The sequence below is a fragment of the Nerophis lumbriciformis genome, linkage group LG13 (assembly GCF_033978685.3).
Source record: "Nerophis lumbriciformis linkage group LG13, RoL_Nlum_v2.1, whole genome shotgun sequence".
Classification (NCBI taxonomy): domain Eukaryota; kingdom Metazoa; phylum Chordata; class Actinopteri; order Syngnathiformes; family Syngnathidae; genus Nerophis; species Nerophis lumbriciformis.
In genome coordinates this window covers 31,295,713-31,322,920 of record NC_084560.2, presented here as the reverse complement: position 1 = coordinate 31,322,920, position 27,208 = coordinate 31,295,713, and the positions used below count along the sequence as shown (strand labels likewise).

The 27,208-nt window shown below is 37.6% G+C and overlaps 1 protein-coding gene across 1 annotated transcript in view; it reads left to right on the top strand.

The window, feature by feature from the left end:
• The window catches only part of mgat4a (alpha-1,3-mannosyl-glycoprotein 4-beta-N-acetylglucosaminyltransferase A), a 68,385-nt gene extending 41,424 nt beyond the window's left edge, over window positions 1-26,961 (top strand). The window contains exons 4-16 of the mRNA XM_061971261.2: window positions 14,050-14,183; window positions 14,267-14,313; window positions 14,387-14,500; window positions 15,205-15,280; window positions 17,013-17,127; window positions 17,344-17,474; window positions 19,602-19,709; window positions 19,791-19,865; window positions 19,939-20,057; window positions 22,993-23,071; window positions 23,373-23,436; window positions 24,864-24,976; window positions 25,054-26,961. Coding sequence (XP_061827245.2) covers window positions 14,050-14,183; window positions 14,267-14,313; window positions 14,387-14,500; window positions 15,205-15,280; window positions 17,013-17,127; window positions 17,344-17,474; window positions 19,602-19,709; window positions 19,791-19,865; window positions 19,939-20,057; window positions 22,993-23,071; window positions 23,373-23,436; window positions 24,864-24,976; window positions 25,054-25,080 — 1,202 coding nt within the window. The 3' untranslated portion in view covers window positions 25,081-26,961. The remainder of the gene's footprint in view (window positions 1-14,049; window positions 14,184-14,266; window positions 14,314-14,386; window positions 14,501-15,204; window positions 15,281-17,012; window positions 17,128-17,343; window positions 17,475-19,601; window positions 19,710-19,790; window positions 19,866-19,938; window positions 20,058-22,992; window positions 23,072-23,372; window positions 23,437-24,863; window positions 24,977-25,053) is intronic.
• Window positions 26,962-27,208: the final 247 nt, after the last annotated feature.

Below are 27,208 nucleotides of genomic sequence, written 5' to 3'. Positions count from 1 at the left end.
TTTCTACATGTAAAACACTTCCTTGTGGTCTACATAACATGTCATGGTAGTTCTTTGGTCAAGATTTTGCATTGATTCTATTTTACAGACTGCTCTCAAGCTGCTTTTTTGACCGGCTCTTTAGGATGCGCTTTTTTTGTGGGCGGTCTTATTTACGTGTCTCCACTTTGACATCTTCTTCCCATCATCCATGTTGTAATTTTTATCACTTCCATATCGGGTCTACTGACAGATATAAATTCTAACTATATTTTATATTTGAAATGGCAACAGCAGAGGATGCATGTGAATGTACGAGCCAGTCTGCCCCACAACAAGAGGATAAGGGAAAAAAAGGAACCTATTGACTACATCACTGACTACAATGGCTGACTTGCGGAAAGCACTTTGGGTAATATTCTACCATATATGGGTAATGTTCTACCATATATGGATAATCTGCTGACATCACCAATGGCAAGTACGTAACCAATGGGGCGAATTCCAAACGGCTTATTTACCGCAAGTATGAAGGTAAGCAAGATTGTTTTATAAATATCTCCACAGTTTGATTTAACATTTTTGGGACCTATTCAGATCCCACATACATAATAGGTACCAAAAGTTAAGAAAGGTTGGTTTTGCATATAGTGCCCCCTAAAAGACTGCAAATGTTTTATTATTACTATCTTAAGCAGGGTCAAGAAACGCATCATATGTCTTACAAGATTGTCTTTAAAGATTGTCTTGTGGTCTGGTATGTTAAGAGTGAATTGTTTTCGATAATTTGCTCCAAAACGCGTCAGGGCCGAAAATCGTAAATATTAAACGAACGACCAAAACTCTTCATGTCTATGGGGAACGCCAATGCCTCACGTGTCATTACACTGTGAATTGTGACGTGGCACAGAAAGTAGTCAATCAGGAAGCTAAAAAACAGCATCGTACTCAATGTACTCACGTGTACACTGTAGCTTGCTTTTTAGATGGTAAAGTCCATGTTCACGCTGTCTCCATGTCTTTTTTTTAGTTTGGGATTTTTCTTTTAAAAATCCGAGATCACCATCCTCTTATATTATTACTGTTATTGGATGTTATTTGTTTTTTACAGGTTGGTTTCTTTTTCGATTTTGTTAGATCACTGGCAGTGGGTGATACTGTGAATTGTGGTATCTATCAAATACTAAGTAAATCCAGGGCTAGTATCGCCAAAACTGATATCAATACTGACACTTTTTTACTTTGGTCATTGAATAATTTTTTACCTCTGGTTAGTTGATTATGATCATGAGCACACAGGAAAAAAAAAAGTTTTGTAATTACAAATTTTTTTTTTTACTATATATAACAATTTAAAACAATGCAATAGTAAATATATTATCACAGTTGTTTGAGGAAAAAGTCACTGTTGCAAAATAACGAAAAAGTATTAGTACAACAAACATTTTAATTTTAAAATGTAAACGGAACCACTTAAATACCTAACGTGACATGCAGATATTCGTGAAAAATAACGCTATTTGCACTGACAAACTAGAAGAGACTAGGGATGTATATTGTTAGGATTTTACCAATAGCAATATCGATATTCCTTATCGATACTGGTATTCATTTGTACTCTTATCAGTAGTACGGTATTTGTACTTGGTGTAAATAAAGATGTGAAAAAATGCATTTTTTAATTAACATTTTATTGACACTAGAGGTTGTGCACCATCAACATCATGTAACATCTCACAGCAGGGAATTCTTTCATCAACACCTGCTTTTTAAGTCTTAAACAAGTCAGCTATGTTTGCTGTGCAAGGTGCAATGCAGTTATGTCATTATTTGCAAAGACCACACAGATCCATCACTGTTTCTATTCATTTTAATTACACTCAGCTGGAAATAATATTTATGTATGGCATTCATGTGCATAGCACAGACCTTTTACATAATATATCATACCAAATATATTATATAAATCAATACAATGCATTTAAGCAAGGTGTGTTTTGATGCCAAACAAACAACGCGATGGAGTGACATCACACAGCAACTCGAGACCTGTCAGCGGATGATATCTTGCTTCAGAGCATCTTTATGGAATATTATATTACTAATTTTTTTCTTTTTTCTGACTGGATATATATTGGCCTGTGAATTACTGGATCGCTGTTGGACGGTTAATAAAACACGGTAGCAGGGGTCGTGAGGAAAGCATATTCATTTCAAACTGACACTAATTCTTATCAGTGTGTGTTACTTTGAGGGACTTTTGAGGAGGAAATATTTTTGTGCTACAAACTTTTTTGTGGCGTTGCTTAATTTTTTGTAATTGTTCCAAGCTGATTATCAGATCCTACCCAGTACTGTCTTTTTTTATGCATAGGAACGGCACCTGAAGTGAATTAATAGTCATAACTACGACGGTCAGCTGGATGAAAAGAAACACCGATAGCCGTATCATTTGTGCGGAATCTTAATGGTCCTCCTGGACTGACCCAACTAGGAACTGGTACCAAAAAATACATGTACTTGGTATACATCCTAGAAGAGACTCTGCATTTGCATAATCTCCGTGAGGAAAATTTAGTAATTTGCTAGACAAATTAAAGAGAAACAACAACAAAATTATTGATCCTACCACGCTATCAGTCCGATACCAGTACCCACCTTGGTATTGATAATTATATTTAGATCCTTTAGGTCACGTTTGTTCATGTAGGATTTTGGGCTTCGAAGTCTAGATTCTGGCTCTGTGGTGGGACAGAATCTTTGTGTGTGCTGTGCTGTGTTGATATTATTGTAGCCATCACACACATAAAGCTCAAAACGGCTCAATGTCTGATTTTTGTCTTTATGTGTGGGGTCAGTAACGGCTAAAAAAATCTCTTAAGATTTAGAACATCTTTATGCGTGTACCAGCCTTTAGCAGCTAGGACAGAGCCTTGTGTACCGTTACATCATTGCAAAGAACGTTAATGAGTTGATTAGGTGTCTAACGATTATTATGATGAGTAAAGGATGCAGGATGGAGGTCAGGTGGTGCAACAGGTTCTAAGTAGGTTCGGGGGGGCTGAGCCTTGCTCACACTGTATTATCACTCACTCTCTGTCGAGTACTGTCCCGCATTCTGTCACTCTCGCTGTCTCTTTTCCTGTCTCCCACGCTCTCCTTTCATCTTCGACCTAGTTTTTTTCTTTTTCTTTCTGCTGGTGGGCGTCACTACACAACGTGGTGATCGGTGTGAGAAACACAAGTGAAACTAGGACAGATTCTCCACGCTGCACAGATTGCAGGGCCCCTTTTCGTGAGCCCACTGCCTGTCTGCCTGTCTGCCTGTCTGCCTGTGTGTGTGTGTGTGTGTGTGTGTGTGTGTGTGTGTGTGTGTGTGTGTGTGTGTGTGTGTGTGTGTGTGTGTGTGTGTGTGTGTGTGTGTGTGTGTGTGTGTCTCAAGTTTGTTTTTTTACCCTGTAACGGGCCCTCATCACAATGAGCATGACTGTAGCTGTACAATACAACACAATATAATGCTATGTGGTCGTTCTATCAATTAGGCTGGGCATTGATAGACATCATGGTTCAGTGGGAAAATTAACTATTATTGATGCGTCATATTTGATTGGGCTGCAAGGAAAGGAGAACCACAGAGTTGCTATGCAGTGAATAGAAACTGAGTTAGTTTAGCGGTGTTTATTGAGTAAAAATTAAAATGTATTCTGCATTAGCAACTTTGATTGAATTATTTATTTCAAACCTGCACAGTACAATAACACACTTTTTTTTTTTTTTTTTACACTTTGGCAGGGACATTTATGCAAGGCTTGAAAAGGGGTTGGATGAAGCAGATGCTTATAATATCCCAACCCCTCTCACTCATTCCACATTTAACATAAACAATATAATTCAAGAACAATACTATACAAACAAAAACAAGAAAAGCTCCTGTACACTAACAATACAATAGTACCACTGTTACTATGAGACAAGACAAGACAAGACAAAACACACACACACACAAACACATACACACACACACACACACACACACACACACACACACACACACACACACACAGGCCCAAACACTCTCTGACCATACACCTCTCTCTCATCGCTCTGTGCTGAGGGCATCACTCTCTTTCCTCCTCGTACTTCTTCAATCGAATGAGCAGGATGCTCTTAAAGGGAAACTTCACTTTTTTGGAATTTTGTTTATCATCCACAATCCTAATTTTAGAAAAAAACACGCTTAAAATGTATTTTGTATTCTAACTTGTAAATAAACTCCAGCAAAAATCAGCTAACAATGGAGCTAATGGTATTTGCTCTATTTTGCCTATAAAGCATTCTAAAAAAAAACAACCTCTAAAACCACCTAATAATTACTGCATAGCATAAATTCATTTCTATACTTAAATAAGAATAAAAGACCACATTAAATGTTACTTGCAGTAAACCTGCGTTGTTTTTCTCACGTTTCTCTGTTTACATTTTCACACTTAGAGCTTTTTACACTTTATTAAGCCTTTCTGACATATTCCTTATTTTCACACCTTAATTTAAAGAGGTTATTCTTAAGTGTTTATTGTGATTTTAGAATTAAGTTTACATTGATTGAGTGTTTCTCCATGTTGCGTTATTTCCTTTCCTTTCTGCCTTGATAGGTGAGGGAATTATAATCAAAAGAAGGCTACATTTGAAAAAACAATGTTTACATTTAATGTATTTTTCTCCTGGTCCTTATTTTCTATAGCTCATTAAAAAAAAATTATCGATATCAACCAATACAAAAAACTTCCAGTTTGATGAAGAATTAATTGTAATTCTCACGCAGGTTAAAAAAAAAGGTGGGCACAAACAAGCGCCTTTTCATGTCTTTCTTCATATCTCCGGATCAAAGTTGAATGTCAAAGTTGACCAACTTCTTGGTTTATCGTGACAGACTTCTGTGAGGCATTGTTTATAATCTAGAATTAACTTTTACTAACTCAGAGGCGATGCAGCAGCTCACCGGCTCAGTATGTCACAGCAGCATAAGCTAGTTATCACTTTTTGATCACAGCGCTGCTAATTGAAGTTCCTCTGCTTTAGCGCTTATAATAACAATATTGCTAAAACTTGGTTAATATGCAGGTTACGACATGTAAATGGAGTACTGTTGGTGGGATTTTTCATGTTTTTAGAGGGTCTTATGGGCGCAATAGATTACTCCCATTATCTGCATTGTTAGCCGCTTTGTTCTTGTCTAACATAAGGATTGTGAATAATAGGTATGTATGTATACTTTTAAATTAAAACCCTTTTGCGATGCATAGTTTGACCTGTAACAAAAAAAATTATTACTCTAAACAACTGAGGTGTCCTTTCAGGGTTAAGCATTTTTTAAATATTGCATGCAGCCATCCATTTTCTACCGCTTATATTTTAAAATATTGTTAATAAAAAATAAATAAACAAAAATATCAGACAGATAATTATTGGGCTGAAATGAGGAATTACGACGTCATACTTATAAATGGTGATAACATAAAATAAAAATTGTTCAGATTTAAAAAAAACAAAACAACAAAAACGCACCAATGAGACAAGATTACCCTTACTGTGTTGTGGGTGAGTTAAAGTGAGCAAATTACGCGCTCCTTTTCCCCCACCTGTGACTTCCCTTGAGCTCACCGTAAGCAAACTGTCAGGTTCAAATACAGGACATCTGTTACACAAGACAAAAGGCAAGGAATCAAACAGAGACAGAATTCAATTTGGACTCAATTGAGGAGAGACGGCTTCAACCTGTAACCTCTTACAGTGTCTTAGCACGCTCTGACGAAGAAGGTTCTCGTCTCCTCTTTTAATTCAGATGTTCCATGTTCACGCACCAACATATGTCACAATAGGAATGGGGAGGTATGTAAAACAGTCATTGTTTTCAGTCGCTTTGAAGTCCAAGAAGAGGACTTCTCGGGCTTGGCTCTTCCTGGATCCAGCTGGGGCAGGTGTTGGAGGACAATGGACAACCCCTCCCGTCTCCTGTCCACAGTGACTTCAAGAGGGCAGCGTGTCGTAAATAGCGTTGACCAAATAGTTGGAAGAGAGTTTGTGAATTACTTCAAAGAGAGTTCGTTTAACACTTCAAAGAGAGTTCCTCCAGGAGTTGAGCACATCCTGCCATCTGTCCGTGCTGAAATCACAGTGGCATTTCACGAGCCTTCATCCTTTTGTTAGGCCTCGAAATACAGCATTCATAATACAACATTTCTTTTGTGATAACTTACAAACAATTATTCCAACATTTCCCCCCTGTTTATCGCAAAAACGTTCCCATAATCTCCTTATCCCTAATAACTTCTTCTTGCTATTTTCAGTTAATGGTTAATTTCCTTACGACAAAGTTATGTTTACACTCAGAGTTCAACATAAATTTTTCTCATTGTTACTCGGGTCTGGAAACAGATCAGGAACACCATCCAGGTAGGTATCCCCATCATCAGATTCATCTTCCTTATCGTCCGCCAGGAAGTGCATCTGAACAGCTTTATCATCTGCTGGGCTAATCGCTGTGGTAATCAGACGGTTAAGCAGAGAACAGACAGGGAATACAACAACATCCACACAACGTCAGTATTGCTGAACACGGCCATAGATACTAGAATTGATGATACCAAAGACTTGTATTTGCCGAAACCGTCCATCCACCCATCCCACATAGATGTATCTATGCCTGAGTGCTCTTTCATTTTACCGTTGAGGGTGCGAAGGCCTTCCAGTGCTTTGGTCAGGCTACCTTCTGCATCGGTTTTATTTGGTATGAACGTGCAACACTGTTCACCAAATATTGCGCACACACCCCCTCTTTCCGCTAACAACATGTCCAGCGCCATACGGTTTTGAAAGGCCATAAGGGAGGTGGCGGCGAGTTGATCAGCGACTGCTTCAAGTCCGGCCTGTGTCCAATTTCCCAATCTCTGTACGTTGTAGTGGACATAGTTTATTCTGTCAACATTCTTGTTAATCGTACACCACCAGTAGACGGATGATTCAAATTCAGCTGCAACTTGATTTACCAATTTATAGTCGTCAGATACACCTCTTGGACACCCATCAATATAAGTTGGATCTACAACACTTTGTCAGTTTACATCATGTCTAATTATTTTCCAATGTTCAGATATCAAACTGTTCAGGCGTGTTAAAAATTCTTGTACAAATATTGATACTTTTACTATGTGTATGCAGTTATCTGATGATACGTTTCCTAACTGTTGTACAGAGTCTTGCATGTTAATGCAGGTATAATTAGCTTTTTTCACATATTTATCAAATATTGGTTTCTGTTTTGTCTCTTTAGCTACAGGGTCAATTTTGTTTTGCTCATTACTTCAATTCAACTTTTTTTTGACTCATCTTGAGTAATTGTCTGGGCTTATACATACAACACAATCAGTTTTTGTAGCCTTTCCCACTTGCTCCGCCATAAGGAACAAATTAATTACCAAAACAGGAACCAATTATTAACAAACTTTGACACACCATCAAATGGTATGCTTACAACTTTGTCACAGTGGAATTTGTAGTGTGCTAGTTAACATGTCCCTTTGATAACACAAATACAATTCCAAATACTTTTTTTTCCATTATATGACCTTTTTAAATACAATCCCAAATACTTTTTCCCATTACTGTTTTTCTGGCATGGGTTTTCTGGCATTTTTTTCACTAATGGGGTTACTCCGAATCCTCCCATTGCCCGTCTTCTAATACGACCTCCCCTGTGAGTGTATTTTACTTCTTGATTCTGCCAGTGGTTTGGGTTTACTATGGGTGCAGTATCATTTTGTTTCCTGAGTTCTACATTTTCCTCAGATTCCCAAGTGAACCATATTAGGGGGGCAGGGCCGACCAGTACCAATATCGTTAACCCATATGTTTATGGATCGTCTGAGCCATTGGGGTGTCATTTCTGCTGATTCACTCCTCTACCAAGGTCAGTGGTTTGGCTCAAACTCTAGTCATCGTGTGCGTCCACACTATTACCAGACTTTGCTTCCCTTTCCTTATTGGATGATTCAACAGAAATGACCTTTTTACAATGTACTAAGTGTACCCAGGTTGGTCTTTACACTATCTTTCAAATGGTGTTAGTCCTGTTGTACTTGTAATGTTAATGTACATTTTTACTAAATATTTGCATAATGCTTTTGCTACTGTCAGCACATCTGCTTTTCCTTTAGGAAATATTTCTAACTACTTTGAAAATGCATCTACTATGACCAGACAATAATGTTTTCCTTCACTCTTATTTAGTTAATTGCATAGATGTTTTATACAATTTTTTTTTATAAGAATTAAACTATAGGAAGTATAGTACTTCTGTATAAGGGCATTCATATCCCTCCTGTTGAGCCATGAGTTCAACCTTGGCTCAATATTGCTGCTCACTTATACCGATTTTTCTTTGTAAGATTGGTTTATTGTCTGGACATACATAGATGTCTTTTTTGTTCAACATCATCCTCATAATTTCTTTGTATTCCTTTCATTGCTTGTCTCAATATATTGGTCAACTTGTTTTTGTAGTTCTTACAGCGTTTTTCAGCATTCTCTGTTCTTGATTTGATAAACGCCTTACAAAGTCTTATTTTTCTTTTTACATGCATTTTTCAAACTGTTTATCATCCAAGGTGCATTATTTTGCCTTTGTTTAGATCTGCATGGAACCTCAGGACAATGCTTGTTATACATATTACTTTATGCATTTTTTAAGTAATGTTTTAAACTCACTTAACTGTCTATATGCTACTTAATCTATACTTTTAAACTCTGAATTTACATTCTTCCCATAATCTAACTTAAGAATGTTATACTACACTTCAAAGTTAAACCTACTTTAAATTTATTTACATGTAATAAATTCACTTTCACACCTCCCCCACTGCGCCACGCACACACACACACACACACACACACGGTGATGTGTAAGTGGTGAGTGCACTCTTAAGGGCAAAGGTCAGCAACACTTGAGCTTCTCTCCTTTTTTTTTTTTCTTCCCTCAGCTAATAAACATGTAACCCACTTTATCATTTTATCATACTATACCTCTCAACTCTTATTATAGTTATTAATCTAGGTTTTTATTTGTTCCATTATTTAATTATACATATATATATTTGTATATATAAAAGCGCTCTTTATATATCCAAACATACATGTATATCTTCAGTCTACCTTTTCTTCATCTCTTATTTCAATACCCCCATTATCTCTCTCTCTCTCACATTAGTTTATTTCATTTTGCATTAATTCTTATTGATTTTTCCCCATTTCTTCATTTCTTTTTACTTTTATCTCATTTTAGCACTTTGAGATTTTTCTCCTATTTGCTTTTTCTTTTAACCTATTTTTATTTTTATTTGAACCTCCAGGGTTTTTACACAATTTGTACCTGGAAAGATACACACTTAAACACACACTAACAAACAAACAAACAAACACATTTGCAGCGATCTTACCACCAATGGCATACGCTGACAACATGACTAATTGGTGTCGTCTTTTAACAGTCATGCTGAGTTACTTTGATTTTTTTTTTCCCAGGACAGTTTCTTGCAAAATGTCCTTCTCTGCTTCAACGCCAACATGCAGTAGGGTCTAACCGCTGACGTTGTGGTTGTTGTCTTCTATTTTGGTTTAAATAGATTGTAATAGACCATATTAGATCTGCGTTTCTTTGTGTCCCTCTTTCCATTTTGAGAATTTGGAGTAATCCGTCGCCCCCTACAGAGCCGAAACTTATAAGGATTACTTTTGTCTTTGTTGTAAGATAGTGGTTTAATTTATTATTGTGGTACACGTCGCTTCTACTGGAGATGGTTCCCCAGTGGAGGTGTCTTGCCTAGAGCATCCACAATAACCCACTATTTACTTCTCACAACTTTAATATGGAGTGATAGCCTAATGGCGATTACTCCCACACATTCTCACATTCACACCTTTCAGTATATTGATCTACGGAAATTTCAATGTATATTACATGCGGACTCCGTCGCCCTCCAGGTTATTGTTTTTTCACGGACAAAATTCAGTTTTTTATTCTGAATAGACCATTTTAGGTCTGTTGGACTCCGACGTCCCCAGGATAATGGTTCACGGATATTTCAAATTATTGTGGGCTCCGACACCCCCTAGTATGTTTGTTTATGGATATTACGGATTCCAGTTTTCGCGGTTCCGTTTACCTGCAGTCTTTTGCCTCTTCAGTTTTTATCTTAATTCAGTTTTTATTTAAAATTTTAATACTCACGGACGTTGGACTCCGACGTCCCTCTAATTTGGCCTTTTTACCTGTTAGAGCCTAGGATTTACAGGGTTTGTCTATGCGTCGTAACCCTCAGTCACACGCTTCTTCTTAGTCGTTTCTTTCTTCGTCAATTTAAAACGTACTCACTGCTCTCTGCCTTCCTTCCTTTTGTCCTCGGATTTTCCGTCAGTCTTTCAATTCCAGCCCGAAATGAAGAAAAAGCAGTTCCTCAATCAGGATTTGGTTGCCATGGTCCTCTGGTTTCACTCACTCATGCTGGAATCGTCAGACGTGTTGGAATCCGGCTCGAAGGACCAATTAGATGTCAGGTTCAAATACAGGACATCTGTTACACAAGACAAAAGGCAAGGAATCAAACAGAGACAGAATTCAATTTGGACTCAATTGAGGAAAGACATGGTCACTGTACTCTCTGCACAGTCCTGCACCACGCTCTGACGAAGAAGGTTCTCGTCTCCTCTTTTAATTCAGATGTTCCATGTTCACGCACCAACATATGTCACAATAGGAATGGGGAGGTATGTAAAACAGTCATTGTTTTCAGTCGCTTTGAAGTCCAAGAAGAGGACTTCTCGGGCTTGGCTCTTCCTGGATCCAGCTGGGGCAGGTGTTGGAGGACAATGGACAACCCCTCCCGTCTCCTGTCCACAGTGACTTCAAGAGGGCAGCGTGTCGTAAATAGCGTTGACCAAATAGTTGGAAGAGAGTTTGTGAATTACTTCAAAGAGAGTTCGTTTAACACTTCAAAGAGAGTTCCTCCAGGAGTTGAGCACATCCTGCCATCTGTCCGTGCTGAAATCACAGTGGCATTTCACGAGCCTTCATCCTTTTGTTAGGCCTCGAAATACAGCATTCATAATACAACATTTCTTTTGTGATAACTTACAAACAATTATTCCAACACAAACATGTCGTCGTACGTGTGGGACATATTCACTGTCTCAGGGAAAGACATTGAGCCTGCACATTTTCACCAAATGTTCAGGGGAAAAAACATTGCGCTTCAACACATCAAACCTAAATAGCCACCTGAAACACTAGCATCACTATAACAATGTTTTGAAAGCCTACAAAGACGCCTGCTGCCAAAGAAGCTGCCCCGAAGTCAGACACAAAGAAAGGTGTGCAGAAACTGCAGTTTAATGTAAATTAAAAATAAATAATAGATATAAATGAGTAATTGGTATCGGTCTTGAGAAGGAGGAAATTATCATTATCTGTTTGAAAAACAATATATAGTGCGTCCCTAATTTCTTTAGAGTCATAGCAAACCACACGAGCAGCGCAGATGTACCAGAGGTTGTTTCAACCTGATCCAAGCACAGCCTGTCTTTGCATTCCTTTTAAAAAAAAATTGGCAACCTATTTGGGCAGCAAACTAGTTGGGTTCTCATCTAACTCTCACATTACCTCTTTGCCATGGTCACGTCTTCTTTCTAGAACAGTCTGATGTCTACTTTTGATTCTGATTGGTTTTTTGGGGGGGATTTTTCTGTGTCTTCAAAAAGAACAAACCTCATAACAACGCATCACTAGCTTTTATTACTTCCTGACTCCTTGGTTTCCGTCTACCATCAAGTCCTTTTCTTTGTTACGTTTGTTGTCTATTTTGGTTTTATAGTAGTTGATTAATCCATAAATAAGATGGACATTTTTGCTTATCTTAGCAATTATCTGCCTTTCAGACACAGTTTTTTTTATCATTACTGGGATACTTTAGCCTGTCTGTCTTTGTTTTGGTCATAGCAGAAGTTCATGAATTAATTAAGCAAGTCTTTGCAGTGACGTGAGAGTCGCTGTTTTGATTTGAGGCCAAGCAGCGTCACTCTGCTGCTACATCTGTCTGCATGTCACTCGCCTCTTGTAGTTGTACATTAAAATGTTTTGTTATGAATTATACAAGATTTCACAAAAGTGACCTCTCACATTTTAACACACAATTTTATGATACTCTATCTTCTCAAGGGAAAAAAGGCCCTTTTCCACCCTTTCAGTTCCTAGAACCTCCAGTTTCTGGAACTATGGGTTTCTGTAGAAGTGTGTGGTTTGTGTTTCCACTTCATTTCACAGTTCAAGGTAGTTTATAGAATTTGGGTTAGAGGAGTGGAGGAGTCTATTTCTACACTGATACCATGTAAATGAACATACACTATTAGGTCAGGGTTATCTTACTAAAAAGTAAGTAAATGAAATACAAAGCAATAATAAACAAAACAATACAACCTAAAAAAATAAAGTGTACCGAGTTCATAAAAAGTCAGGCTTTTGTTCGCAATGTCCAACAGTCAGAAAGTCATCCTGTCAGTAAATTATGAATTCATGAGGTTCAGGCAATTCCTTATGGTCCATTTCAGCTGTAAATAACAATATAAAGAATAAATATTAATGTTTATCTCACACCGTCAACACGAACGCAACAGCTTTAGTAATAATTACACAAATGGAGTGTCACAGACTACTTTTACAACATGTAACAAAGTAAATAGTTAATATTTGATGTCATTTACCTTCGTTCCACTCGTGCTTCCTTTATTTCATATTTATCCAACTAAGTCAGAGTAGTAAGCAGCTGAGGTTGTTGGTTCGAGTCCGGCTTCATACCCCTCTGTAAATACATTTGAAAGAGTCCATCCACTTTTCGTAGCTTTGTGTATTAAAATGAAGCTTGTAAAAAAAATGATAAACATCAATAAACTGCATATAATTTAAAGACTACGACTCAGTAAAAATACTGCAAGATAGTTCCATTAATCAGCGTTCTTTAGCACAAAGATGACCCACAAAAATTCCTGCAAGTCGAACGTTCCTTTCGTTCTCCTTTCTCTCCGCTGTCAAATATTTTGTAGAAGAAATATACAACAAATGGAAAATAAACAAGTCGACGAGCATTCTGTAATGCCGCTTGTGTGTTCGAAAAATACGTTTTGGGAATGCCCCCAACAGTGTTCAACCAGTCAGCGTTTGACAGCGCAGCTCGCCTCTGGTAAGGTTTCGGGAACCTTCCAAAAGTCGTCCTCAGCGCACAGCAAATCTATGGGGCGCAAAAAATTCAATCTAACCAAAACCGTAAACAAAGCAAACCATCCATTCTTAATGCACTGCTGAGTACTCGCTAGCTAAGTGGTACTTGGTGAAAAAAGTTTAAGAACCACTGACCTAAAGGTAGTTTGGCTGAGTCCGCTCTCAGTGCTGCTGGAGTGATCGCCTAGTGCCAAAGTGCAAAGAGTCGGCAACCGGGCGTGACGTCACGCGCAACCCAGGTACGGTAACATAGCACGGTTACGTAAATCGGTGCCCAGTAGGACCGGCAGAATTCGGTTACGGTTAAAAAGTACCGGATTCGGTGCCCATATCAAGTGCTCACACATTTAAACTACTTGTAAATTCTCACACTATGGACATCTTTACACTTGTGTTGCCAGACAACAATGGCTGTATGTTGACAGTCACTCTATACCACAAGCTTTCCACTGACTACTCTAAAGTACAGCCATATTTAATTTCAACAGAATTACTCCTGTAGAGGGTGGTTGCGGAATTATGAGAGATATGTTCACTTTTATAAGATATTGAAGGTTACAAAGATGACAGCCCAGTAGCATAACATACCGTACATGACCGCCTACTGAATGTTCACTTCCTCCTGCCGCCATCTGTCCATATGCTCCCCCATGAATGTCAGCCAAAGTAATCTGCTAAATGCACCAACAGTAAAAATCATTTGCTCTTTTGGATCCATTTGATTAAAGCGCATCCGTTCTTTCCCTCAGTTACCATGGTGATGGGGATCCCCACGGTGAAGCGCAAGGTGAAGTCATATCTATCCGAGACGCTGCGTTCGCTCATAGACAAGCTGTCGCCGGAGGAGAAACTCGAGTGTGTGATTATTGTCTTCGTCGGGGAGGTGAGAGGTCAAGTTGAAGTCGGTCGTCTGGTGTTACAAAAAAGTTACAGTAGCTAATACAACGGTGCATTCTTCTCCTGCAGACGGACCTGGACTACGTACAAAGTGTGGTTGCTGGCCTGCAGAAAGAGTATGTGCTCAATGCGATGAGAATATTGGGACGCTGGTTCATAGTTCCTCACCAATTTTGCCTTCTGCTTCAGGTTCTCAACAGAGCTGAATTCAGGCTTGCTCGAGGTCATCTCACCTCCTGCCACATTTTACCCGGACCTCACGAGCCTCAAAGAGACTTTCGGAGACTCCAAAGAGAGAGTCAGGTAAGCCGGTGGAAAACCTGTGCCACTATTAGGTCTAATTAGTACAACATGAGAAAACGATTGGCTGAGAAAGCGAGGGGGTGAGCTGTGAGACGGCAACTGCAGAACCAGAAGGATTAGTCAGTAGAAAGAGAGCAAGTACGTCAGAGCTTCTTTTTTTCAGCTGGGTTGCTGCTACTTAGTATTCTAACGGCATATGTCAAAGTCATATCAAGGTCATCAGTGCAGCGGACTCCGTCTCTTGTTCTGCAGAGCGCTCCCTCGCTCTCAACCAGTTTTTGTCGTCTATGTTTTCTCTACAGTCAGCGAACCGGCAGCTTAATAGAAATCTCTTTATGGACCAGTTTGTATGTACACAGATTATAGGCCCCGGCCACAGAGGGCCATCTTGTTTGTGTGAAAGTGGGTGTCTGTTTGCCTCTCAGGGTAATATAAGCCGTGTGTCTTGCTGGACATGTCAATATTCTATAGATTTATGTGCTTGTGAGTGCATGTGACTGAATGGTGTATTACATAATGGCGTGCGGGTATAAAAACTAATTGGGCTTGCTCGTCTCGTCAGTCTCCAAGCAGTCATTATACTTACCAGCATGGACCTTCATGACTGTTATTTTTCTCTTTGCATGGATCCTTTCAGAGTGCTTTAATTACATGTTAGCAAACACAAACTAATGTGTTGATCTTTCTTTTTTTGTGTTGTTTAGATGGCGAACCAAACAGAACCTGGACTATTCCTTCCTCATGATGTATGCCTTGAGCAAAGGGGTTTATTATGTTCAGGTACGCCCTTAAATGACGGTAAATGGTGCCTTCAGTCTGAAATGTCGCATGCAATTAAACTGTGGCGGCCGTTAGGTAAACTGTGTGTTGTTGCAATCCATCAGCGTCGTTCCCCCCCCCCCCACCCTCATTAAAAGCATCGCCTGTTTCGTTCACTCTCGGCTTAATCCTCTTAGACTTCTGTCACACTCATCGGTATTTTTGGTGCTCCAATTTGGAAAGGTTTGGAAAATGTGTGGCCATACAGTGGAACCTCAATGATTGAAAACAGTATACTAGAATGCCGGTTTGATCTTTGTTTTACCATTAGAAATGCATAGTGTGGGTTTTCTCGGGGTACTTCGTAGGGCTGGGCAATTAATCAAAAATTGACTTCAATTTCGATTATGGCTTCTCACGATCATATAAATATAATGATCGAAAAAAACTATTAATGGGCCGCCAAGGTGCATGCAAATTCCGGAGCTTGTAACGGTGAAACATATGAGTGGAAAAGACATGTCTAGTAGAAGTTGGGGATCTCATCATCATGGTTGCTACTTTTTATTTGACACTGTGCTACTATGTCTACTCAATCGCTACACTCAACAAAAAAAGTAAGGCAAATGATTTTTGCATTGACATAACTGCGGACGCGGTCACAGAATTGGCCAATAAAACGGAATCCGCTGTTAAAAGCAGAATGTCGGGGAAATTGCCATATATGTGAGTGAAAGGCTGTCATTGTGAGGAGAAGAAACATTTGTTCGGGAAAATAATGTGTCCCGACTGTTTTTTTGCCCTAACTTAAACAATGACGATACGGTCACTTGAAACCATTACCTCCCTGCTTGGCACTCAGCATCAAGAGTTGGAATTGGGGGTTAATTCACCAGAAAATGATTCCCGGGCGCGGCACCGCTGCTGCCCACTGCTCCCATCGCAGTTGTATTATTATTATTATTTATTGTGATGTCATTATCAATCAAAATAATTGTGATTATGATTTTTGCCATGATTGTCCAGCCCTAGTACTCCGGCTTCCTCCCACATTCCATAAATACAGTATGTATGTTAGTTTGATTTAAGACTCTAAACTGTCAATAGGTTTAAATGTGAGTGATGATTAGGAAAAGCTTTCTTCATTATTAATTATTAACTATACAAGCAGTTTTTTCATCAACATTTTAACTTCAACTGTACTGACTACTACCCTAAATGACCCTTTATTGTCATTTGTCTTATTTTGCACTTAAAATAATGTTTTATTTTTTTTATTGTGTAGTCTTAAAATCCAAAATATGCTTTTAAATGTATTTAGGTTCGAGTCGAGTATTATTGAAATTGTTTCACACAGATGGAAAAGGGGGGGGGGGATAAAAAATAACATGCAATAAATCCCCCTTTAAGACACGCACGCTATCTGTATTCAAGCCAATTGTGTCCCCCAACTTCGAACATCCAAATTGTGTCCCTGGTACTGGCATTTTGAGGTTCCACTGTAGCATTTTTTTCACCAACTGCCATGCATACTCTGTTGTCAATCTCACATCTAATGCATGCGGTGTGTCGTTTTCCATTCTCTGCTCTCACCTGGAGGGAAGAGGTATTTTCCGCTGCTCTACTTTGTTGTAGTTCTGCAGTGTTTTCATACCTCAGAGTCCCAAAACAAAACCCTTCTAGTGTGATCATTGTAATGCCAACTTTCCCTTTTGGTTGATCGTGTATCTAACTCCCTCTGCGTACGTCTCAGTTGGAAGATGACATTGTTGCCAAGCCCAACTACTTTGCCACCATGAAGAACTTTGCCCTCCAGCTCTCATCAGAAGACTGGATGGTCCTGGAGTTCTCTCAGCTGGGATTCATCGGTATGATATGTACTTACAACATTGACAACAGGTTCTCTCAACAAGTGCTTCCCTAACTGTGCTTTGTAGCCATAGTATTTCTGGTCCCTGTTGATTGTGTTGTGCTGTTCACAGATCCCCAAAGCTTTGTTAATCAGGCTCCTTGCTGTTTGCGAATGAGCATCTGTGCCAGTACCGCGGACACTCATTAAAGCTTTGTTATCCCCTCCCCTGCAGGAAAGATGTTCCAGGCACCAGACCTGAATCTTATTGTCGAGTTCATCTTCATGTTCTATAGGGAGAAGCCCATCGACTGGCTGCTGGACCACATTCTCTGGGTTAAAGTCTGCAATCCCGAGAAAGATGCGGTATGTTCTGACCTCCTTACAGAAGTGGCACTGAAAATGGCATTGCATGGATTTTCATAACACAGTGCAATCTTTTGGGTCACTCGTCAAGGAAATGTATAAGGAACAAGGGTCAGGGTTTTTTTCTAGGGTCAAACCACCTCCATAAAACCTTTATAAACGGTACAGGCAATGTACAATAATGCATGAACTTCTTAAATACCACAGTAAGTGTAAATAGGAATAAACACCTGTGTATGTTTTCATTGAATTAATGTACTTATGGTGGACCGCCACAAATACATTTGAACCACTACACATAGATTTGGCCTCCGCTGAACTACGCACCTAATTCCCACGCGGTACGCATTAAAAAAGTAAAAAACAGGATGTAGGGATGGGCCATAAAACAACAATATCTATCATGAAATAACTTTTCCTTGATAGGAATGTCAGACAATTTCGATAGAGTAGGGGTTCTTAACCTTTTTTACCTCTGTGCCCAACTTTTTGTACCACAGAAGAGCCCTGGGTTCCACTCAAATGTTAACGCTGAATTAGTAATCTTACTCTTGATTTTAATTGTATTCAATAATTATATCTAACATATTTACAGTTTAACAACCATGTCAAATGATATGAAAGTATGTGTTAATCACAAAGATTATTATTTATTTAACACATTAACCTTAAGGCTTAGGTCAGACTGATCACAAAAAATAAGTACCAACCAAATATACTGCATAAGAAGGGACTTGTAAATAACTGATGAAAAATGAATTAAAATACAATTATTTGGTGCTAAACTAAATAAACGTAATCAATATATAGTATATATGTTTATTAACTAAACTGTCAATAAGATTAAAGTGCGAATGAAAATACAGCTTCACTACTTTAGTCATAATATTTTACTAAAGAAACTTCTCTGATTTTTGCTCCACACTTCTGTTTGTTTGATATTGTCATTACTGCCACAAGTGGTAGAAAAGTGTATTGCAACTGAGTATCAGCGGAGAGTGATGCCAACAACACTGATCAAGACACCTTTACAACCCACCACCTCAAATAAATGACAGCCCTGTGGGGAAAGACTAAATTCATAAGTACCACTTTTGTCACAAAGTAAATTTCTGGTTCAATGGTCATCATCACGCTTTTCCATTTAGCCATCACTGGTGGAATCACAAAAAAGCCAACGAAAAAGCAAAGACTCTGAGGTCTTAATGTTCTAGTACACATTTTGTAGAGTTGTGTTTAGCTATTAATTTGGCCCTGGATATAATTGAGTTGAGCTGAGTAAATTTGAAAAATATGTTTTTCTTAGTTCATCTCAAACTCCTGCACCTTTTATTTAACGTTAGCTAATAATACTGTTAGTTACTGTTGGCAAACACAACACTGTGTTACCGACCTGAATACAATACTGTTAGCTAACAACGAAGTAGGCTTATCTTATCTGGAAAAAAAGGTTCATAAATGGAGATAATACTTACGTATGTTGCTGCGTAAACATGACCTCCTGGGTGGTTAGACTGCTGACATCAGATGTGTAAGTGGGGCAGTATTGACAGTCAAAGTTGCATCAAATGTGAGAGATGACATCAGATGTGTAAAGTGGAATAGTCAGAGTTGCTTTGAATACAAGGTTCATAGAATATTCCATTGGAACTCCTTGGGGTCATGTTTGATCCTACTTGTGGAAGAGTGGTGTAGGAATACAACAATAGTAATTTCTTAAAATTCCATCCATCCATCTTTTTGCTACCGCTTGTCCCATTCGGGTTTGTGGGGGGTGCTGGAGTTATTGGAAAAAAATATAAAAAATATAAATGGACTCATGTCACAAACATGTTTATGTGGAATACCTGGAATATGAATATATTACCAGTTTTCATCTTAAAGATTTGGATAAATAACAACCCATGAGGTCATTTAAGGGTTAAAACTTTGTTGGGTCCGCCTCTTTGAAACCCTCTGCTATAAATGCTCATTGAGCTGAAGTCTAGTGTTTTTCTGCTTGTGTAGTTATGCATGATGAGGGTTTGACTGAATTAAATCTTATTTTCTCTAAATATTCGGTCATTTTTCAGACATATGTTTTGAGGTTACACTGGACAATGACAATAAATGCATCTGCATTTCCAGAAACACTGCGAGCGACAGAAGTCGAGCCTCCGCGTGCGCTTCAGGCCCTCTTTGTTTCAACACGTTGGCCTCCATTCTTCTCTGGCTGGAAAGATCCAGAAGCTCACAGTGAGTCTAGTGCCCGCACAGTCGAATAAATCGCCACAGCTGTTTATTCTAGCAAATGTTGATCGATACCTGCATGTGCAGGACAAAGATTTCCTGAAGCCGCTTCTCCACAAGATGCACGTCAATCCCCCTGCTGAGGTGTCCACCTCCATGAAGGTAGACCTCCTGCCAAGCTCATCTTGTATTGCCGCACATTTAAAGGTGTTCTAAACTGTGTGTTGTCTGTCAGGTGTATCAGGGTCACACACTAGAGAAGACGTACCTCGGGGAGGATTTCTTCTGGGCTGTCACTCCCAAGGCGGGAGACTACATCCTCTTAAAATTCGATAGACCCGTCAGCATAGAAAGGTAAGAAAAGGAGGTTCTTAGCTCTCATATTTGCACACTTAATTGCACCGCTAACTCATTCCCACCCACTGCCCTTCACATGTAGTCAGTTTTAGCTTGTTTCGGTGCTTGTGCATTCCTCTCCCAGGGACCCCGTCAGGCTAATGAGAGAGCGATCTCTAAAATAGGCATTCTCAGGTCAGCCATCGCACTCTCAGCGGAGATGAGGTAGAACGGAAGCAAGACAATGTTCAGGTAGAGATATGTGTGTACGTCTGATATAAAGAGGCAGGTCGCAGCAGGGACGCAGGTGGCAGGCTAACTGATTGTGTCCAGCAAGAGAGACTCGCTCGCAGTCAGTCGCTCAGCCAGTAAGAGACTCTCTCTACAGTATGTTGGAGTGACATCCCTTATATAGACTCTGGCTGTGCTCATCAGACAAGCTCTTATCTGCAAGGAGACCATTACAGCTTCCATCTGTGGTTTACATTAGCAGAGCATCCGCATATTTTATATACACTAACTCCTTTCATTCTGATGTAGTAAGTAGAAGTTGAAATTTTAAATTAGAATTATGGACGACCTCCATGACTTGTTACCTGCTGAAAATATAAAACTGCAGTACAGCGGAACACCCCAAGTCGAATACCACAAAAGACAATAATAAATTGATCAACCCAAAATTTTTAGGAAGAAATGTGCCACAAATCTGAGGATTCAGTAGTTTTTGCTTTTTCTTTTAATTTTTGGTGAGTTGTTTCTATTGTGCCTCCACAAATGGATGGCATAGACAACATAGAGGACAACATGTAATGATAACCATACAACCAGTAATGGAACTTATTGCCCCAAAAGTCATACAATAGATTAAATAGAACAACCAGACATTTTAGGAAGACATTTGCTTCAAATGTCAAACAAATCTGTAGTTTATATCCTCCCCCTCCATGTGTTTTACTTTTTTTTTTGTTGGAAAAAGTGTAACGATAATCATAGAACCAGAAATGAAGCTTATTGGCCAAAAAGTCATAGTAAGGACAACAATCCCACATTTTCAAGGTGGAAATGTTCCTAAAAAATGTAACAAAGTATTCAATTCAATACTCCTAAGTGTGTTTTGCTTTTTTATTTGTTTTTTTTGTGCAACCTGACATATTTAGGAGGGTGCGTGCCTCAAAAGTCAGACAAAATATGTAGGTGACACCCTCCTTCCTCTACGTGTTTTACTTTTTTCTTGGATATTTTTTTTTTGGTAATCCTAGAATCAAAAATAGAACTTATTGCTCAAAAAGTCATACATTAAAGAGAACAATCCCACATTTTCAAGGAAGAAACGTGCCTAAAAAGTCAAACAAAATTGGCAATTCAACTGCGATGATATGGCGACTTGTCCATGGTGTACCCCGCCTTCCGCCTATGTGCAGCTGGGACAGGCTCCAGCACCCCCCACGACCCGTAAGGGACAAGCGGTAAAAAATGGAGGGATGGATGGAATACCCCTAAGGGTGTTTTTCATTTTTATGTGGCTTTTTTTTTTTTCTTTTCTGTGGCACTTTCACACATGTGTGGCATAGATAGAATTAGGAATGTCTGTGATAACAACCATAGACCCAAAAAGGAAACTTTGCTTAGTACAGTCCTTATCAAATAGTGGTGCAATGCCAGGGGGGCGCGTGTGACCCCGGAAATCATGCTTTATCAGTATCATGTAGTACCGTGCTTCAAATCCCGCTTAGAAAAGATGTGCACTACAAAACATGCTCATTGTAGCCATTAAACCTGATTTCCTTTATTGATTAAAAAAAAAAAATCTGCACAAATTGTTTCTTTCCTTATTTGTTCTGTAGGTTAAAGTGTTTTATATATTGTGCTCTTGAGGTAATGTAGATCAAATTGAATGTATTATTATTTATTGAGTTTATTTAATTTTATTTTTCAGTATCAAATTGCTCAAGTCGGTGAAAAAAACTTTAGTAGTTTAAATAAGGATTTGTTTTTCATTTCAGGCCAACACTTTAAATATTTTCTGTTACACACTAAAAAAAACAATGTTAAAGTTATTATTCATTGTAATTTGATCGAAAAACTAACTTACATACAATTATTACAACCTACACAACATTAAAGGTGCTGTTTGCAGCATATTGGCGGCTTCATAGAGGGCAATCGTGCCCGTAAAACCTGCCCTTTTAGGGGCCCAACCGCACAAAATAGGCCCCACCTATGTATACACACGCACAGAGAAAAGGGACAATGCCACGTTACAAAGGCAATGTTTGGAATAGCTGATGATATCACTCAGCGGTTCAACAGCAACCATAGCATAGCATTTTATAATATGTTTGTTCTCCAAGATATCTCTTATTAAAGTCATTAGGAGTCAAGAATGCCAATCATTCATCTATTGAATGTGTTCTCTCGAACCACTATTGGTCTAATATTTTTGGGGTTAGAAATACAATGTAATTTGGAGCTGCAAACTGCACCTTTAAGTCCAGCTGTAGCTCTAAAAACGGCATTGACTCACCGTAGCAGCATCCTTTATGTCTGAATAGTTTTAGTTAAAAAAAAATACTCTTATCACATAGCAGTTGGCTTCTATTTGCATTTGCATGACAGGTCCAAGCGTTAAAATGGAACTTAAAACATTTCCTGTACAGGTACAGTAATACAGGTTTTATGATGGCCACAGTTTGAGCCTGCAACAGATGAATTGACTTAGCATATGCAAAATTATTTTACATGCATTGGGAAGGAGCTATGGAGGTTGCGCTGCACTTTAGTTTCATTCATCAAATCCCATCGCTTTTACTTTAATATGATGTCAGAGAAATAAATGCTACATTATAAATATTAGGTCTCATTTATTGTTAAGATGACATTATGTCTGAATTGGAGTGGGAATTCTTATCCGTACGAACATATTTTTAAGTGACAAATGATTTTTTATTGGCAGGTTCCTGTTTCGTAGCGGTAACCCGGAGCACCCGGGGGACAAGATGCAAAACACTACAGTGGAAATACTGCCCGTCTCCGTAAGAACACATACACACACACACACACACACACACACACTTGTCGCTCATCTGTGTTGCGATGTACCAAATGACAGCCATCATTAAGCAGCGTATTGATTTTAAACAGAAAGTGTAAGGGTATGACATTGTTTGCACCGCCCAAGGCGACACGCTATCACATGGCTAGTTCATATATCGCGCCGGCATCACAGGTCCATGTGCTGGCTGGCCTTTGACCGCTGTCGCCGTCGCTCAAATGACAAATCATTACCGCTTGCTTTTAACTTGATGCATAATTTAACTTTGGCTTTTATTTCAGGAGAGCGGATTGATGCAGACCAAAGAGAAGTACAAGAGAACCGAAGACCGCTTTTACAGGATAGGTGAGTTTTTAAAAATGGACAATGTGAGATGTGACGTGACTGACTGACCTAAGCGTTATGCTTTCATCATCAAAGTTATAGCTGTGGTTAACTTTTCTTTGCACTTGAATGACCGTTAAGAACATACAAGTCAGTGCACTGAATCGACTGCAGGTTGTCTTGAAAGACAGCTCTTGTCCAGTGTATTTATCCTGTAAGGTGGGGGCACATGCCAGAAAATGCCCCCCAAAAATGATAAATACTTGTATCCAGCATCATTCTCTCAGACTAGAGCGGTCCTACCGAGTGCTAATAAACAAATACAGTAATACAGAACATTTTTAAAAAGTCAGTTTGCATAATGTTTTAAGGTTAACATAATTAAACAAATCTTGTAACTCATGAAATTGTTAAATAAATTAACTGATGGAAAATAAAAAAAGTTAACTGATGGAATTGTGTTGGACTTTAGATATGGAGGGTCGAATACTAAATTAAAAAAATAGATAAATCTTTACATAATTACTTAAATGTCTCATTAATTAGTGATAACTGGAATTAGGTGGTATTATTATTTTATTTATTGTAAAATTAAATTGAATTATTTAGCCATTCAAATAGTTATTGAATGATTCATGAAATAATTAAATTAATAAATCATTAAATAAGTAATTAAATTGTGGAATAATTAATTATTCATTAAATAATTAAATAAATCTTGTAATTCGTGAAATAATTAAATAGGTCATTAAATAATTTGATAAATCACAAAATGCATAAATAAATCACTAAATTCTGAAATAATTATATCATGAAATAATGAATTAAATATATATTTTTTTCAATCATGAAATAATTAGATTAAACCTGAAAATACTTAAATCTTGAATTTTTTATCATTTAATTGAATAATTAAATCATGAAATAATTCATTAAATCATAAAATATTTGAATACATTATTAAATCATAGAATAATAAATGAAATCCTGAAATAAATGCTTAAAACCATGAAATTATTAATTAAAGGGTAATATTAGGAAATAAATAATTAATTAAATCATGAAATATCAACTAAATTGTAAAATAATTAAATCATGCAAAGATTAAATAAATCATTAAATCATGAAAAAAATTATAATAATTATCTGAATGATTAATTACTTAAATGTATTTTTACATTGAATAAATGACACATTTAATAACATTTATGTATTTATTTATTATTATTTAATGACATATTAAATTATTAAAATATTTAATATAATTCACATATTTAGGGGTTCTGTATTTCGAGCATGAAAGAGTTGCTTCGCCCTAAATCCCTGTGACAATTGAATCAATCGTCCCCACAACTGAAGCTTTTTGCGCCCCAGTACAACAACAGAGATACAACAAGTAGGTGAGCATGTCACCTGCTGTTTCACATGCGTATTGTTTAAACACACAGGTCATTTTGAGAAGGGCGTGGCCGAGGGGGCCGTAGACCCCTCCTTCAACCCTATCCTGGCCTTGCGACTGTCTGTGGTGAAAAACTCTGCAGTGTGGACCATCATCAGTGAAGTAAGCAAACTACAACACATTATTGTAAATCTCCTGGGTCGTCAAATTCTGAATGGACTCTCTTTCCTTTTCTCCAGATTCATATAAAGAGGATAGCAGGCTGACTTGAACCAAAACCTCGGAGAGACTGCTCACGTTAGAGCCTCAGGCAGCAATGAAGAAACCCCCTTAGAGCTGCTGGTTTGAAGAACATCCATACTTTTTGTTTCTCTTTGGTCACTCTTTTCTTTCTGCGTCCGTCTTACCTCCTGTAGTGAGAATGTGGATACTATGTCTACAAAGGCAAGAAAACTTGGGGCGTGCGACTGAATCACCCAACTAGCAGCTTTGGAAAACAATCATCTTGGATTTAATGAGGACAAATCATGACACCAGTCAGCTGGCCACTCTTCATGCTGCCAAATCCGTCCTTGGTCAACTCAATGCTGCCACCCTTGGGCAAGCTGGGGCATTGCACTGTCACTAGTGCCACCAGTCGATACCGCCATCACCGAGAATGTTCAGTCTCGCCATTTGCCCCTGGGTTTTAAATGTAAAAAGATGCAGTTTTAAGATCGACACCAGCTCAAACTGACACCTACTTCATTACCTTTCGAAGAAATCTCAGCTATCCTCCCTGAGAAAATGATATATCTCAGCGCCGGTCTGACAACGCTTTGTGCGTAGAAATAAAACAACAATCAATTTTGAGAATGAATATATTGATGTGACGACTTATGAAGGTGACTTTAATTTATTTAAAATAAATATTTTTAATTTGTACAAGAAGTAAATATATTTTTAATCTAGCAAGAGATGTTTATAGTAGTGCAGCATTTTGTTTTTATTGTGCATTTTCATGATTATTGGGGCTGTCATCAACGTCGCACCCTTTTCTTTTTACTACATTATTATTACCCACAAAATGCTGAATGATCAGAGGGGCGGCAAATAGACTTTTATTTAAAAGATTTGTGCATCGAGTGTGGAGAAATGTGCCTTATATCAGGTCCCCTTATTGTGTTTCATCTACTTCAATCACACTTGCCAAGGCCTCACCAGCTGGATGTTTTATTATTATTATTTTTATTATGAAAATAACAAAAAGTTCAATCAGTGTTCAGATGTGTTTACAAATGTGAACGTGATACAACATTACATCTTAAACTGTTAGCTTCACACTGCTCATTGTTACATCGCCATCTTTACATGGTATCAAGGAGTGTAAAGACCACGCTGAAAAGAAAACATTACTTCAGGAATCATGGAGATCATGGAGAAAAAGTCCACATGTTTTCTACAATAAAGTAGTAATCTTGTATTTTTTTTAAATTGAATAAATATGAGAATCTAGTGGGTGAGAAACAAATTTTTTTTTCCAAAATCCAAGATTTTGTGAGAACAAGGCTATATTTTTCAAAAAAAATACATTGTAACATTACTGAAAAATAAATCATAATTTTCATGACCAAAATAAAGCTGCAATGTTATGAAAATAAAAGTAGCCATAATACAACAAAAAATTGGTTGTCCGAGATTACTTAAAAAGAAAAATAATTTTTTGGGATCAAAGTTCTATTTTACAACAAACAAGTCATAATCTTGCTAGAATAAAGTTGGAATTTTCAAGAGAAAAAAATTGTTGTGTAAAGAAAGTGTTAATACTTCACTTTCTGAGAAAACTTTTTGAAAAATATGATTTTTTTATATTTCTTTTAATTCTAAGTTTTATTTTTCCGAGAACGTAAGTCTGAACTTTCATGAGAAAAATTAAGTTCTGAGAAAAAAAGTGTTAATTTTACAAAAAAATCAATAGGTTTTCCCAGCTAAATAGATAGGGGTTTTTTCTGTAAAAAAAAGAAAAAGCTGCATTTTTTATTTTTTATTCTTTTACAATAAATGCATCCCATTTTACTAGAATAAAGTTGTCATTTTCACCATAAAACTGTTGTAATGTTATCAAACTAAAGTGGTAATTGTGCCAAATGTTTCCAATTCAATTTAAAAAAAAAAAATATATATATATATATATGTGTGTGTATATATATATATGTGTATATATTTATATATATATATGTATATATATTTATATATATATATATATATATATATATATATATATATACATACATATATATATATATATATATATATACACACATATATGTGTGTGTATATATATATATGTGTGTGTATATATATATATATATATATATATATATATATATATATATATATATATATATATATATA